General features: G+C 29.7%; 1 protein-coding gene across 10 annotated transcripts; it reads left to right on the top strand.

Annotated features, from left to right (window-relative positions):
* Window positions 1-4,364: 4,364 nt before the first annotated feature.
* On the top strand, window positions 4,365-9,808 carry LOC129320215 (uncharacterized). Of its 10 annotated transcripts, none has more exons than XR_008595698.1 (11): window positions 4,365-4,678; window positions 5,042-5,067; window positions 5,289-5,373; window positions 5,475-5,684; window positions 7,089-7,211; window positions 7,315-7,372; window positions 7,460-7,501; window positions 8,366-8,446; window positions 8,536-8,608; window positions 8,722-8,800; window positions 9,352-9,808. XR_008595698.1 is itself a non-coding variant. In XM_054965518.1 (10 exons), the coding sequence occupies exons 1-9, from the start codon at window positions 4,574-4,576 to the stop codon at window positions 8,563-8,565; spliced, it is 792 nt and encodes a 263-aa protein (XP_054821493.1). In that variant the 5' UTR covers window positions 4,368-4,573; the 3' UTR covers window positions 8,566-8,608; window positions 9,352-9,808. The 10 variants fall into 10 exon arrangements, 3 of the variants coding, with proteins under 3 accessions (XP_054821493.1, XP_054821494.1, XP_054821492.1); XR_008595697.1 differs by having other exon boundaries at window positions 4,366-4,678; window positions 8,366-8,454; XR_008595696.1 differs by having other exon boundaries at window positions 4,367-4,678; window positions 7,460-7,533.
* Window positions 9,809-18,127: the final 8,319 nt, after the last annotated feature.

An 18,127-nucleotide genomic window follows, 5' to 3' on the forward strand; every position in this document is an offset into this window, starting at 1 on the left:
CTATGGTACTGAATGCAAGAGTTATTTTTTAGTTGGGTAGCAGCTAGTTGAAATATTGATTTTGGTCCAAAAGTAAAATCTTAGTTTACCTTAGCTCATATTTTAACATAATTCAGTGACATTTGTCCCCAAAAAAAAAAATAACAATGCAGAGATGTCGCGGGGAAAAGGCTTGACATATTCATATCAAATATACAATATAAAACAGGGTACAATGAATGCATGATGTATCATGTAACATCTCAATTTGAATTTTAATAGTTAATTTGGGTTAATAGAAATAAAAAAAAATAATATTTAGAGGTAAGAAAATTAGGAAGAGATGATTATTAAATCTAACTTAGGATATAATTCTAAAAAAAATTAAATTAAAAAAATTAAAAAAAATTAAAAAACGAAGAAGAAGGAAGAAAACGTGAATGCTTTCGGCCGCCGCCTCAATAGTAACAATAGTAAAATAAAATAATAAAAAAAAGAAAAGAAGAAGAAAGAAGAGAGAGAAAAGAATAAAAAAAATGTGTGGGACCCACTGAATTTTTATAAAAACTCACCTGTTTCCTTTCGTTTCTTCATTCTTCGTGTGCGTGAGCTGAGACTGAAAGAGCATCTAGTTTCATCGGTGCGAGAGATCTGAGTTTTTAAGGTAAGAGTTTTTAATAGGATATTTAGGATGTGATTTTAAGCTTTTTAAGACTAAGTAAGTGTTCTAAAATTTTTTCTTAGTCATCCTTCTTCTTTAGTTTCTGAGTTTGTAGTGGTAGAAAATTTAACATCTGGAAGAGGGATGAATTTATGTTGAATAAATATGATTTTTGAGATTGTCAGTAGTATAATAAATGTTCTAGAGTATAAATTTATTGATGATCTTTGAATCTGTGGCTTATGGATCAAATTCTAAACTAGATCTGAAAATATATGTTGATTTATTGAGGTTTAGATGATTATTTGGGATGAGAAATGAATTATTATGGTTATAGGATTATGATTCTAAGCTAGAGACTTAATTTTTAATTTTTGGGTACTTTAGGTACGAATTTATAAAATAAAAAGAAAATTTTGATAATAGAAATTAGTTTAAAATTTGATTTTTAGATTATTAATGTTTATTGATAATTAAAAGAGGATTTAAAAATTTTACTTAATAGTATTAACTATAGATTTGTATTAAGATTGAGATTAGAAATTATGTTATATTTTTAATTCTATTATTAGAATTATTTTATTAGTTTCAAAAATTGAAACTAATATTTATAAATAATATGTTATTTGTAGATTGTATTACTGGTGAAGATTGTGGTGAGAGAGAAATTTTAAGGAATAATTTATTGAAAAAGCCACAAGGTAACCATGCTTTTAATTTGTGATTAGTGTTACTTCTTGTTAATTAGGTGATTAATGAGAAAATTATGAATTTTGTAATATTGTATAATTGTGCAATATTATTATGAATTTGTTTAATTATTGTGGGAGGTGTTGGGAGACTTGCTATTATTGTTGTATTTATGTGCCACGTGGTACGCCCCTATTGGAGCTCAATAGGTGGCTTGTAAGGGCTCGGGCTAATCTACCTTTGGTCGGGTAATTTAGCACCGAGTGAGGGCTACGGCTCGAGGTTAATGGAGGGATATAAGGATGGTTGTTTGTGTTTATTATAATATTTCTTATATTTGTTGGAATTATATTATTTTTAATTCTACTTAGTAAGCACACACTTAACTGTTTGTATACACTATCATAAATTGGTTTTGGTCATTGGGACTTTTGAGTCTCATTATGTGGTTAACAATTTTCAGGAGAAGAGCCATGAGTGACACGTGGAGGAGTCCCAGAGGCTTAGTGGTATAGATCCACTGTCTCTTTTGGGTATTTAATTTATGATTTATAATGTGTTATATTGCCAATATTAGGGCTTTTTGTTTATTGTCAATTATATGAATATATAAATGTAATCATCCTTTCAAACTATTTCTATTTTTGGTACAATTTGGATGACTATAATTTTAATATTAGATTTACTTTGGATTGATTAAAATGGCATGATTATAAGGTCAAATAACTGGCTTGTGTTGAAAATTGACTAAATTGCTTATTTTACTTGTTGGGAGTATAAGGATGGACAAATGTGATTTAGTTTACTTGTTTGGAGTATAAGGATGGACTAATGTGATTTAGCCTAATAGCATGTGGGAGGTAAAAATTTATCTGAAATGTTATAGTGTGTGAGTTGAAGCCAATTATAAAATATTTTATATTAAAATTATTGATATAAAAATGTGTTAGGTGGCTGTAACCCAACTATGGTTGAGTTAAATTATTTTTAAAAAAATTTTGGTGTGTTACATATCATGCTTATAAACATCTACATTACTTTGTATTCATTTGTATAGTTTTACATTTGGGAAAATCAATTTGCAAGTCCTTTCCTTTGATTTTGAATGAAGTCTCCTTATTTTATTTTATTTTTGATCAAGTCCTTATCATTTAATCAAATAAATATATTAATCATAAAAGTGAAAAATATTAATGAATCATTAACTTTTCCAAAAAAAAACACTTTCCAAATTATATAAAATTTGATTCAAACTTTTGGCAAGAAACAAAAAGAATAAAATGTGATTTAATATAATATTTACATTTTTGTTAATTTTTTATGAAAATTATACTGTTATAAAAATTAAATAGAAAACATTACCAAATTATATAAATGTCGAGTTATAGAGATTATATAAGTAGTTAAAAAGCTATATAATATTCTGATAAAAATATAAAAGTTCTTAATTTCTTTTTTTAAACAGAAAAATTTAATAATATTAATTTTTAGAGATCAATATATTTAATCTGTCAGATTATAAAAATTTGATTAAAATAAAATAAGTTACAATGGCTTAGTTAAATACTCAGAGAAATTATGAGCACCTGCATGCCGAGGATCTCTTTTGCATTTGAGTAATAAAGTAAGCCTGTATGTATTCTTATTTAGGAGAAGAATGCAAAAATATTATTCGTAAGTTGCCATGGAAATTTTATTGATGTATATGCCTTGTCATAGCATTCATGCTATAATTTTTTGAGTCAAGGATTATTTATATTATTTAACTTTTTGTACAGGGCTGTCGTTATTTTAAACTCAATTTTAAATTATTTTTATTTTTAAATTCTTAAAAATTAATCTCCCATTACCTTACCTTGTCCTTCACGTGTTGCTTGTTTGTTGTTATTTGTTTACCTGAACAAATTGTGTTAACCTTTTTTTTTTTTGCCATGTGGCATCCAAAATTGAGTTCAATACACCCACCTATCCTACACGAGAAGACTCTTACCCTTGTTTTTTTTTTAAAAAATTATTGCTTAATTTATTGCTTAATGAGTTAATTTATTAATTAAATATAAATATATATCTTATTAAGCATGCATATTGCTCCATGCATATAAAAATTTAAGCTGGTATTATTTCATTCCAATTCCAAGCCTACGCATCTAAATTTAAAATGAATTTTATAAATTGTATAGTTTTAAATATCTATTTTGAATTGGATGTTGCTTTAAATAATATATTATTTATACTAAATCTGGAGCACTTCACCTAAAAGCAAAAAGTCCATGAAGCACAAGCCTAAAAAAAAAAGGGGGGGGATTTCTACCCAATTGTAATACAACTAGGTGAAGATATGAAGCAAAATGTTTTAGGGAAAGTTAACTGAGTTGTGGGCATTTTTCCCACTACTCAAGCATTTTAGTACATCCATACTCGCCAACATTACATGATTAAACACCTTTAAGCAGTTTGAGGCAAAGATGGTTTTCTACTCTCATTAGTACCAAGTGCCAAATTCAAATGGGAGCACATTGTTGCCATTTGTTATAAATAAGCAGCAAGCACGTAGTTAAAGATTCCAAACACTTTGCTATATTTACTTAATATTTGCGCAATGTAAACTATTTAAATCCTGATCGTATGTTGTTTTTAACCTCACCTTGTGTGACTTGTTTTCTCTATATAAACTTTGTTTTTAAGGTAATTTTTTCAATCTATTTACTTCACTTTATTACAAAAACATCTCATTGTACTTACTTCATCAAGTAATCATAGTGAATTTGATGCTCATTTGTGGTAAACTCATCGCAATTGCTCTTGCAAGTCAATTGACTTTTTTAAAAAATTATGATAAAAGGTGTTGAGAATTCTTTGAATTATCTGATGGCAATTTACTTTCAAGGAGACTTTTTTTTAACATGCCTACATTCAAAGGGTCATGACACTTTGATTCTTCACCAAAAATCAAGCGAACATATATATAACCATGCCTTTTTCCCCCTTACAATACATGATATATCTATGTCTATTTTGCAAGAACAAGAAAAATTGGATACGCGAGATTTAATTTTTTCGCCATCAAATGCCTGTTGACAGTTACTCGAAAACCTCGCGAAAATTTGGCATTTCTCGGAGCATAAAAAATCCAAAACATATTGGCCTGAAATCCACTAATTAAATGTCTCCGTCCCGGCCCTACGGAGGAAACCATTTTGCAGAAGAGGGGGCCGGCGTTCAAATCGTAAGAGTGCGTGGCAGATGAAGAGGGCCACAACAAGTGCTTCAATTTTCTTCATCTTAATAACGATTTCTATTGAGATCGTCGATGTTTCTTCATCGTCGCCTTTCTTACATGAAAGCCAGGTTATCTTTATACTATGCTGTCTCTACGAATACGATGACTTGGTAATTGGCTGCGCAGTTATGATGGACTAAAGCTTGGAGTTTTGTTGAATAATGATTTTGCTGCAAGAAAATTATCTGTGGTTTATTTCGTCATCAGTATTGGCTACTCTGGAATTTTGCAAACCGTGTTATGTGAAATTTAATTATGCAATAGAGGTGACATATGGGTTCCAAGCTCAACATCGTTAGTCTAAGATATCTTTAGGTTAATTAGGATTTGCAAGAAATATATCATATTCATTTTCACTTGTGCGTGTGGTTTATTGCCTAGAGATGCGAAGCTGACATTGCTTTGTTCCATCTTTGAAATATTTGCTCCAGGTTTATGAGGGATCTGCTGGTGGAAGGTATGAGAATGAGCAGCAATTATTGTTACTGCTCAACACCCAATACGTTTCATCGCTTAACTTTCATAACATGGTTTTGATACTGATACGTTTGAGTTTCGTTCTTAGCTCATTATGATACTTGGCATTTATCTTTGCCGTCTAGCACTGTTCCTCTTCATGGACTGTAAGTGGCCTCGTCATCCAATCTTATGCCCAAATTGATATGATTTATCATGCAGGCATAATAAACATGGGCAAGAGCACGCTCATGAAGTACATTGCTCTAGAGAAAGAAGTAGGGCAGCTTCAAAAATAATTGAGGAGGTATCAAATGTTTTTCTGTCATCATTGTTACACTGTACAGTATGAAGAGTGCATTTTGAACGTCCACCTCCATGATTATGTTGCTTATGTTGGTTTTGTAGTATTTGATGCCATTTGTGGAGCGAGAAAACTATCAGCTCCCGACAAAATGCAGACTTCGTCCCGACTATAATATATTCAGGGATCAGGAAGAGCATAAAATTTATATTGATATAAATGAATGGCGGTGTGGATATTGTAAGAAAAGCTTCCGTGCTGAAAAATTTCTTGATCAGCATTTTGATAACAGACACCACAATCTTCTAAATGTAGTATGTAGTTTCTCGTTCCCTGTCTCATTGTGTTTGAATCATTCATTTAACACGTGCAGTGCAAGCTTTCATCTTTATGTTTCTCATTCAGCTAGATGAGTTTAGTGTAAGGAAGATTGGCTGTGATTACTTGCCATAGATGATATAAATCCTTAAAGGCCCATTAAGCCTTAGTGTATTTAATTTGGTCAAGAGCCATGACACTACTGATTAATGGTTACTTATGGAAAATAATTATCTTAGCAGGTCCATAACATCAATTTTCCCTTTATTCTATTTTTCTAAAATTTTTGGCTGAGTTTATTTATCTACTCATGGACGCTGAGACGTCCAAACCAAGGAGATTTTGACGCCATGACTCTTGATTTCCTCTCTGTATTCTGATTCTTCTGTATCTGATTTTTATTGTTGATGTTGCCTTTACAGCTGACACTGATTCTCAGTGTTCTTCCCCCCCCCCCTTACGTTTCATTTCAGATTTCTATTTATTGTTCATTTCTGTCATATCTAAATGTCATTTCAGTATTCTATTTGGGACCTATTTTTGTGGCTGATCATATACTGTTTCCTTTAACAGTCAGTTGTGATACTTCAGTTATATTATATATGGCCAAACACAATAATTCAAGACTTTTTGTTACAAACCACTCATTCATTCCCCCCTCCCCCTTTATCTTGAGAAAGAATATATTGACAAATCTGTGGGAGGATGTCAAAAACTCATTCTAGTTTTATATGCATTTCCTGTACAACAAATTCTCATTCAAATGGCGTACACAGGTATTGAAATCTGATAGAGCTGGAAAATTTGTAAAAACATATAAGAGGAAATTGAGGGGGGAACAGGGGACAAAGAAGAAGGATCCAGCAGATCAAAGTGATTATCTGAAGGGTCCTGGTAATCAGGAGTAAGTAATGATGTGGGTGGTGTGGCTGTAGACTCAGCTTAGATGCTAGGGTCACCTTTTGGCTTACATTACTATTTCGTTGTGTTTTGGAAGGGCACTCAGAGAATGTTTTGAGAGGAGAATGCTGGTCTTTCGAACACCAATGAGAGACTTGTTATGGTTATGTATTGCTGGTTTATATTCAGTGTATCTTGTTTATTGATAGGGAATAGGGTTTTGGCCAGAATCAGTGGAAAATCCTTTTGCAACACTGATTCGGTTCTATTTATTCATTAATAGCAAAACTTCAGAATTTCCCTCATTTATTACTTCTTGGTTCTGTTTTGCTGTTGAGAATTTAATTTCAGAGCAGGGTTATATCAAAATCTTTTTATGCCCATTGGAGAAAAGCTTCAAGCTCTCCTTGAATGCATTGCTACAGTTGATATCACATCATAATTGTTGAAAGCTTTGTTGTTTTTAAGCTTGACTTCTTTGTTGCTACATTTAAATGCAGAGTCATGGCAAGTGCCTTGCTGATTTATGCGGGGCATTGCATTGTGATGCTGTGATTTATACTAAGACCTCTAAAACCAAGTGTAATCCGGCAGCTGCAGGGAGAAATCGTCACCTATGTGAGGTTGCTCCTTTTTTTTTTATAGCCTTTTGGTTCGCCTGCATTTTGGCACTGTTCACTAATGCTGAATATTTCAACCCAATCCATGTCCACAATTTGTTTACAGAGTCTTGCAGATATTTGTTTTCCCTTAAATGGGGGTCTCTCAGCAAGCCGCCTTCATGGTATGCTTATAATTTCTGAAGGTGTTCTATCTGTGTTTTCACTGGTTTTAATTTGTTTCTCATGATGATGTCATGGTCTGCTGTTAGAATTGTTTCTGCACCAATTTTGTGATGCCCACACCTGCTCAGGTAAACAGAAACCCTTCGTTAGAGGTGGCAGGGTAAGATGCTAAGATCCAACTCTCTTCTTTTTAAATTGCATTACTAAAACACCTATTTATTTCAATGTCTCTACTTGGAAAGTTGTCACTACTAATTTGTAATGGCTTTGAAAGATTCGTGGCTTTATACTCCTTGTCATAAATTATCCACATTGTTAGGTGTTATCCATTCTATTGAAGCACTTCCGGGGAGAAAAACCTCATATGAACTGAAACATAATTGTAATAAAAGGGAGAGTTAATTAGAGTTAGTTAATTGCCTTGGGTGAACGGAGGGGATTAAATAGGTTGTAATTAGCTTTTGTGAGAATCATATTGAGTTGAATGGAATAAACTTTCCCTCTGTTTAGAAATATAATAGGGAAGAGACAGAAAGAGTAGGAAAGAGTGATAGAGAGAGGAAGAGGGGTAGGTTAAAGGAGAGAGACAGAAGGAGAGTAGAAACAGAGAGAAGAGAAAAAATAGGAGAGTCTATTCCATTCCATTCAATTCAATATGATTAAAATCTAATTATATATCTACCCAATCCCCTCTATTTATTGATTAACTCTAATTATCTCCTCCTTTTATTGCAATTATATATCATTGCATTTTCTGTTTGGTTCTTTAGGGTAGCTCTTATCCACTTCTAAATTTAAACATGCAAGCAGTACTTCTATCCTAGGAAGGTCTACAAGTATCAAGCATGGTCTTTACCTTTCAATCCCAGCATATCAAAATTCCTGAAAATTTCTAGGTTAATTATAGCTAAGTCATTATAGCATGCTATTATGTATTAACAAAGCCATTAATTATCCCTCCTGGTACTTTCTTTTTTTTCTTTTTGCTGCAGAAGCAAAAGAGTATCTTCTATTTGGCTTCTGGAGCGTTGACCTTGGTGCTACTTCCTGTGTTTTATCTTTTTGTCTATTTGGTACAAAGGCAAGCATTCTTTCTATAAAGTTGTTGAATGAACTGAGAATTTTTCAGCAATAATTTGTAATGTTATTGGGAAATTTGCAGAGATATGAAGAATCGAACTCAAGAGCTTAGACGCATTACAAAAGTGGAGCGAAAAACAAAGCCATCATGATTGGTATTATTAATGTCTTTTAAATGGTTGCCTTTTGGTTTAGTACATGACAGAATTGGCTAGACTGTTGTGATAACTTCTAAGTAATGAGGAAGATTGATTTTATTTCTTACAAGGAACTGGCAAAAAGAGGGAGGGCAAAATTTCAGGACTTTTTACCGAGTTATCTTGAGACTCAAACAAATTAGTTCGGAAGTAAAGTAACCTGAACTATTGAACTAGAAGTGTTAATCTTTTTATTCATTTCTTTATTTGGTGTAAGTTCTAGCTGTATTGTTTATTCCCTTTATGATCCTTGTGATCGGTCCTTTGGTTTTGCTTTTTTACATTGGTTATTTGAGTTACATAATCAAACATAAATTAGTTGACCACAATGTTTGCATTTTTTAATCAACTGCCATAGACTTATTCTCGTTATTACTGTCCACCCAAACATGTTTACTTGCTTAGATCTGTTTGTTCTTTTGTTTCTTTTAATGCGCAGCATTCTGAGTGCATTTTCCTCTTAACTCCAAACCACGGGCTTGAGCTTTCCATTCACCCGTCTGCACTTTAAACCCTGCATATTGTTCCCAAAGTCCTAGTCCTTTAAAATGTGACTACTTATTTGGTCGCTTCAATGAAATGCTAAGCTGCGAAATTCTTATTCCTGATCTCTCAAAGTTACTATCCTAATTTGCTTTTGCCACTGCATCTGCTGAACTACATTTTCTTACTCTTGGTCGTGCGGGATTTACTTACTGCAGATTAAACTGTTCCAGCCAGTGTCTTGGATTGTGAATGATTGGACGAGGTTGGAGGATGTGCTGCAAGTATTGATGTTAGCTTTTCCTCCGAATAGATTCTGTTTGCTGCCTGCTAGGAGAGAAATGTGGAGAATTCTGGTTGAGTGTAACCGAAAGAAACTGAACATGGCAGTGGTTTAGCCACTCTTCCCCGTCCTGAGTTGTTGATGAATTGAGTAAGCACTCGGTGAAAGAAGATGCTATTTGATCATCTTTATGCTGGAGAAAATAACCTTTTCACCATCAAGCTTTTGTTGTAATATATGTTCTGTTGTTGTAATGCTGTGCCTTCTATTTTCTTCTTTTCCTTGTAATGTCCCCCACCCCCCAAAAAAAAAAATTTAAGGTGTTATTATAGTCATCCTTTTGTTGACCTTTTTTATGCTATGCTCATTGCAAGTGACCTTTTTTATGTCAATCATTTTTTTTTTTTACGCCTTATGGCTTGTTTGGTAGTAATGAATTTTAAGGAGAAATGTGTAAGGAAGAAAAATCTATAATTTTGTGTTTGGTGTGAATGGAGAGGGTTCTCTAGATAAGTGAATTCCATCAAATTTAATGAAATTGTGTTTTACACCCATGCCTAAAGAGCCGAGCTTTACTTTAGAACTTCATAATTTGATCAATTTGCCCATCAAACATCCTTCTCGAATAAGTTCGTCGGAGAACTACTCTGCCAGGTGAATCCACTTGATGATGACCCATTATCAAAATTGCTTTCATCAGTCATCGACAAATCGAAAGACGTCGTATTCTAGACAAGTTATGAATACTTATAGCAAATTGCTAAGGGTGCATTTGGGGTTTCACCATTTAGCATTTCAGATCCACCTTTTAACATTCCAAATGTTAAATATTGTTTGGATATTTTTAACATGGACACAATAATTTCTTAAAAGTGGGTTGAAATGTGGTTAAAATGTAGATTTGACAACTCAACTTTTTGGTAAATTTGAAATTATAAGTGCCGGTTGGGTTGTGCCTACTTTTATAAATGACCGTGATACCCTTATTTTGTTTTAATTTTTTACAATATTAAACTATATATTTTTTATTCTTTTTATTTAACATATTAAATTTTATGTTATTTTAAATTTTTTCATATTTTTTAAACATTTCCAACACATTATATTTGTATAACAAAAAATATCATAAATCAATTTTTTTTATCATTACATATTTTAAAATAAATTTCAAAAGTACAAATTATCATTAATCTAAACAATTTTTAGTTTATTAAACTGATTTTTAAAAAAACATATATAAATATAAATTTTATTACAGCAATTGACTTTTATTAAAGTAATTTTTATCCAATGAACTTTTAACAATAAATTTTTAACAAATTAAAAACTAAGTACACACCAAGTGAGGCATTGGGTGGTATCTAATAGGACTTCATCTTCCTCCTTGAGCAGTGCTTCAAACCATGCCGCCGAAGTTGAACGGAACCAGGAAAGCCCACTACATTATGTTGACAATTTTTTATTTATAGGGTTTAAAAATTAGATACCAATTTTTTGAATGACTTATAATTACACGTTATGTATAGGGTAATGAATTTTGAAATCAAAATATGATATTAAAATTTGAATATATGCATGATATCATTATCAAATAATTTTTAGAATATATTTAAAATTATACAAGGTGAAAGACTGTGGAATAAAATATATCATGTTTTTAATATGCATAAGCATAAAAGATTATAAAATAAAATAGGTTATTTTTTAATACTTTAATCTATATATGTCAATAAATTTTAGAATAAAATATGCTATACAGTAAAAAATATATAGAATGAAAAGGGTTATTATCTAGATTTTAAGATATCATTTTAAAAAAAATTATTTATGTAGTTTTAAGATTAGTTTTGAATTTTCGAATCACTTTTAAAACACATAGCATTGGGAGAAAAAAAATGTGTTATTTACGTTTTTATTGCATTATATAAATTCTTAAGGGATAATAAAACTTTTTAGTCCTCCAAATTAGTCTCAATTATCAATTTGATTTCTCAAATTTAATTTTTATTGATTCAATGCTTAATATTTTTTAAAATTATTATATTATTCCTTTAAGTTTTAAAAAACAAATTTACCCTCAAATTAAAATAATGCATAAAATATTTTGATAGCTTGACATATAGATGTAATTAAATGAGAATAAATTAATCTTTAAATCAGTTTAACTTTTATTAAACAAGTCACTTACACAATATTTTGTTCTTTTATTTTTTTAAAAAAATTTAGAATCTTTTTTCTCATATAGATAATTATGCTTCTTTTTATTAATTTACATGATTGTTATCAATATTTCATTATGCATGCCAGCAAATTTTAATAACATTATATGAGGACAAAATTACCAACAAGTTAGGTCTACCAAAAGAGGTCCTTAAAATGTGCGAACTAATATTTGAATACTCATTGGCAAAGTAGCTCACATTAGCACCCCTATCGTATCTCAAATAGAATTACCTTCAATAAAAGGATACTTAAGAGTAATCAAAAAATAAGGATAACATTGATAACCAAGGCTAGTTTGAGGAATCAAATCAATAAAAAATAAACTTGAGGATCAAATTGATAATTGAGACAGCATGGATGGATAACAAATTTTACTATCCCAACTTTTAATAAATAAAGGAGTAACAAATTATAAATTTAAATATTTTTATTTATGTAGTTTTAAAAATATTTATTACTACTTTAATAATATAAAATTAATGGAGGTGTGTGTTGGAATACATTGTATAATAAAATATATTGTTTAAATTTTTAATATTGGATATATAAGCAAATTATCTTCTGAATTTTAAATTCCACAGCACTATTAGCCATAAACTTGTTTCTTCTACAAATTATTCTCTCAACTTTTAAAAACAGTGTAATCTAGCATCCACTGTTAATAAAAATTAATTTTGACTATTAATTGATCATAAAATAACTTCAAAAATTATAGAAAAGCACCACAATCTTTTTTAGTCACTTGTCTATAATTTTTTGGGCCATTATCTATAATTTTTGAATAATTCATTATAAGTTTTGGCCTTTTCTATAATTTTTGAGATCTTTTTTGGTTCAACAGGTTGTTAAAGTTAAATCTTATTAATAACAGAAGGTAGATTGCACCACTTTAAAAGTTTAAGAAATAATTTATATAATAAATGAGTTAAGAGTTTATGATATTACTGGATTTAAATTTTAGAAGATAATTTTATTTATTTACCTTTAATTCTCTAATATATGCAGGCAACAAATTATCAAATAATTTTGTGCCGTTGTTATCTAGAACATGCTTGAATTAAAAACTACTGCACACCAATACAAATGATAAATTTTAAAATTTTAAATTATGTGGCGATATACTCTAGTAAAAAATTATAAATAAAATATTTTTTGCTTTTATTTTTAAATATATAATATAATAAATTATATAATTATAATACTGTGAAGTGCATAGACATAGAGGATAGCCAATAGACATAGATCAACGGTTTTTTGAAGTTAACATTGTTTTGGTCATGGATAATGACCAGTATACTTCCTCACTTATCCTTGACATCCATATAAATAATTTTAAAAAACGAAATAAAATAAAAGAAAAGAAAGCAGCAAAAGAAAAAAAATCCAGAGGAAAGTAAAAGGAAAGAATAAAAACAAATAACAATAAAGGAATTAGGTTAAATTAATCAAAATCAAAACCAAATCAGAATCATAGGAGAAGATCAACCAAAATAAAAAAATAATCAGAAACAAAGGAAAAAAACAGAACCAATAATAGATTTCAAAAATAAAATCAACACCAAATATTTTTACAAAATAAAATTAAAATGGTAAATTATATTATATCATAATATTATAGTAGTAATGATGATGATGATTTAATATAGGTATAGGTACAAAATAAATAATAAATATATGCAAAGGTTAAATAACTTGTGTATGTTTTCAAGACTAATACATGATCATCCACGTCTGAAAAATATCTTGATTAAGCAACATTTAACAATAAATAAATAATATTTTATGTTATGTTGTTTTCTTTTTCTTCTCTTGCCAGATTATTTATGACCGGCTTTAATAAATGAAGAGATTTTGTTTTTCTAACGTTCAAATCCCTCTGTTGCATCTCCCAACTTTCTCTTCTAGTCTAATTAATGGTGAATGGAAAATATCTTGATTAAGCAAAAACAAAAAAAAATCACATTTTATGTTATATTGTTTTTTTTTTTTGCTATTTTTTTTTGCTAGGTTGGTTGTGACCGGCTTTAAATAAGGAGAGAGTGTTTTTCCCCAACGCTCAACGGCTAAAATATTCTTCACTTTTCACATCGTTTCTTCCTAAGATTTTTTTCATCATTCTTGACATGGAACACAACAATTCTGACGGAAACCTAAATACTGGGCTTTCTTCTTCCCAACTCTCCGATTCACCCATCAAAGTTCCACTCTTGGTGTGAGTGTTTTTCTCTTCATACTAGAGAGGTCTCCACCACCATCTTGGGTGGTTTCTTTTTCATCTAGGGTTTGATGGTGACAAATGGTTTAATTTAAGCGGTTCCTCTCTCCAGTTGCCACTGTGCGAGATAGGGTGGATTCTTGGTGAAAGAGACACGGGACATCGGAGGGGCTCTCAACTGAATGAGAACCAAAAGGGTACAGTGCTGCTAATAAGGGACGATTGGAAACTGGCTCTGATTCAAGCAAAGGGAGAAGATGATAAGATGCCCATGTTTCAAGTTGCCTTATTCTCATTTTCATTTCCACTAAAGGGTCATTATGTTTTGCAAGCCTCTATTCTTTTATTTAGGTTTTTCCTCTCTCCTCCCTTCTCATCGTTGTTGCTGCTGATGGGGTTATCTCAAATGAGATTAAGCAGGGGTGAGGTTTCGATTTCTTCAAGTACATTTTTCAATTACAAAAGATTGTGTTAGTAATTAGAGGCTTGAGTTTGTTGGGCAAATTGTAAAGGATGAGGATGGCCAACAATAGCTGCTTTCTGCATGCTTGTGAGAGTTTATGTGCAAATAAGTTTTGAAATTATATTTTTTTGGTTGAAATTTGTAATTCTGCTTGTACTTTTCAATTGTAATATCCTTTATTTTGGAGCCAATTTTAAAATCTCTTGACAGCACGCAAGATTGTTTCAAAGCTTCATGGAGTTCACACAAATCAGTGAACTTGAAGGCAAAGCCAACTTCTCTTGGGATCGGCAATCGGCAACAACAAAGTTCAAAATCACTTGTTGAAATAGAAATTAAGTCTCATTGTTCCTTTTATAACAATGCTGAGGTCATAGCCCATATCTCCTAAAGAAATTGTACCAGTTTGATTGAGATGATCATGTGAGTTTATTGGTAATTCTTCCTCATATCTACATATAACCTAATATATTCCCCTTGTTACTTGTATGTAACCCACCATGCACACACGCACCCATACATAACTCATTGCATTTTTCCTCTCTCTCTCTCTTCCTTATGCTTTTGTTGATTTTTTTTATATATTCTAAAGCTTTTCTTAAATATAAGCACACCTTTTTAATCTTTATGCATCCTATTATTTATCTATATCTTTTTAAAATATTATATTTTTTATTTAGCTTAAATTTGACTAGAAAATGTGTTTGGTGCATAAAATTTTCATGATATCTTTCTCATTTTTTAAACAAAAGTCATCTTTTATTTTCTTACAAATATATATATATTTTTAATGTAGGACTTGATGAAACTACCATGCACACACCCATATCATATATAATTCATTACATTCTTTTTGTCTTTTTCCCCCCTCATGCTTTTTCTTGATCGTTTCTTTCATTTTAAAGTTTTTTTTAATATAAACACAGCTTCTTATCCTTTCACTTCCTATCAGTTATCAATATTTTTTTTATTAAACTTGACTTTTATATTCAGCATAAATATGCCTTAAAAAAATGCTTATTGCTTTATATTTTTATTGATATCTTTCTCAATTTTTAAATAATAATCATCTTGTATTTTCTTTAAAAATATTTTTTTTGATGCAGGATGACGTGATGAAACTACCATGCACACACACAATATATAACTCAATGCATTCTATGACTCAATACATTCTTTCTCCGTCTCTTTTTTCCTCTTGCTTTTTGTTGATTTTTTCTTTGATTTCAAAGTTTTTTTAAATATAAGCACATCTTTTAATCTTTGCATCTCCTATTATTTATCTATATTTTTAAACTTAATTTTTTATTTAGTTTAAATATGTCTTCAAAAATGCTTATTGCTTTACATTTTTAGTGATATCTTTCTCAATTTTTAAATAAAATTCATCATTAAGGAAGAATAATCTTATATTCTTAAAACATGTATCATATTCCAAAAAAAAAACACATGTATCATATTATCAAGCATTTAAACTATTTTTTAAATATATTTTTGATGTGGGATTTGAGGAAATAGGCATGTACCTACAGTATGTATAACTCATTACATTCTTTCTCTTTTTTCCCTTGTTCTTTTTGGTTATTTTTATGTTACATTTTAATTTTTTTAAAAAAAAGCATGGGAACATCTTTTTAATCTTTGCACTTCCTATTAGTTATTTCTATTTTTCTCTATACTTATTTTTTTTATTTAGCTTAAATAAATCTTCAAAAAGTGTTTAGTGCTTTATATTTATTTGGGTATCTTTCTCAATTTTTAAAATAAAAGTTATGTCATTATCTTTAAAAAAATATTTTTGATATGGGACTTGATGAAACCTCTATGCACACATTCCATATATACTTCATTGCTTCCTTCCTCTCTCTTTTTCCCTATGCTTTTTATTGATTTTTTTCCTTACATTTTAAAACTTTTTTTAAATATAAAATATTTTATTTTTAATCTTTGCATAGTCTAGAATTACTATCTCACCAACAGAAGTTTGCGTTATTCGTTCATCTAGTATAATTAAGATGCACGTGATGTGTTGGTTCACCATGTTATGCTAGCAAGCTAATCCATGCAAAATTACATATATATTGAAGGAGGTATGCCATCATAAAGAAGCATATATGAGAAGAGCTGCTCTTTTTGCAGCCGCACGCATCGTGATCGCTCTTCACCCAACTTACATTGCAACTGCCTTGTTGGAAGGAAATATTGATATATATATATATATATATATATATATGTGCATTCTGCAGGCCTTGAAGATTAAAAAAAATCAGACACAGATAGAGCATGATTTATGGTAAGAAAAGGAAATTAGAAGATTAAAAAAATATCTACAATCTTGTGCCCTCCAAAATTCTTTTCTTCGGTTTTTTCTAATTTTGACTTTACTTCTAAAGCTACTCTTTTTTTTTTTATATTTAATTTGGTGGTTCACCATAGATGACTATGAAATTAGAGTCGAAAAAATAGATTGAACCTGCAGGCTTATCTGTTTAACCCACCAAATTTGATGGGTTAAGTTGAATAAATTAGCTTATTTTTTAAAATGAGTTGGGCTAGTCCAACCCATAAAACTAGCAAGCTAAAATGAGCTAACATATTTTTTAAAAAAATATTTTTTTATTTTTAATTATATTATATTTTTTTATAAATCTATAATAATAAGAATATTTTACAAATATATAATTTATAACTTTCAAATATATTCTTTATATTTGAAAGATAATGTAAATATTTTTTACAATTTACAAATAAAATTTTTATTATAGTTTGTAAATTGATAATTTATTAGTTTTTATATAAATATTTTAAATATATATTATTTTTTAATTTCATAAAATCTATTGATTGAAATCACAAATATGAGTTCATTGAGAAAAATAATATGGGTTTATATTTAATTTTTTTTCAATGAGAAAGATAACACACCTAGGCAATAAGATGGTTAATAGTAAAAATCTAACATAATAAATTTGCTTGATTGAATTTTATATTCATTTTATTTATTTACAAGTTCTTTAATTTTTAATTTGCTTTAAAATATGAAATAAATATATATTTATATTATATAAATTTAAAATTATTAAAAAATTTCTAATGAATTTCTGCGGGTCAACCAGCCCACCAAAAAATAGGTTAAGTTGGATTTTCTAACTTGTTTTATGTTACGTCAGCCTGCAAAAAATGGCAACCCATGCGGGTTGGCCTGTAGCTAGTTTATTCAATGCTAAATGAAATGCATTCAACTCTATGGAGAGATAACTCTTCAAACTTCAAGAGCTTTGAAGTCAATAAAAAGTTCAACTAAGGCAAGTCTTTCTCTTGCTTCCAATGCTTCCAAGGTGACAAATAAAATTCCCTACTAATTAAGCGGGAATTACTAATCTAATTGTGCAGGATTTCAATTTTCTCCTGAGTCCTTTTTTACCGCCACTCTTATTATCTGTATTTGTAAATAGGATTCTAACGATGCTCATGTATAGATTTCAAATGATTTCCAAGTCCAACTATATTTTTTTTTTTTAATTCCCTTTTCTGATGTTTCAGTGGACAATATAATTTACTAGCAAATCGCAGTAATTGAATTAACTATTTTTCAAATTGTGGAGATTCAGTTAAAAAATTTTAAATAATAAATTTATTATTGTCCGAACAGTTTTTTTCAAAGATATAAAGTTTCTCAATTTTTAAGTATCATATTTTTCAGTTTTAAATTTTTCAAAATATAATTTTTCATTTATTTTTTAAAAACATCTCCAAACGAATTGATATCTCAAATAAAAAATGGAATCTCATAACCTACGAATCACTTCA

The sequence above is a fragment of the Prosopis cineraria genome, unplaced genomic scaffold (assembly GCF_029017545.1).
Source record: "Prosopis cineraria cultivar Desert tree isolate PC_DT_omini unplaced genomic scaffold, ASM2901754v1 PC9, whole genome shotgun sequence".
Classification (NCBI taxonomy): domain Eukaryota; kingdom Viridiplantae; phylum Streptophyta; class Magnoliopsida; order Fabales; family Fabaceae; genus Prosopis; species Prosopis cineraria.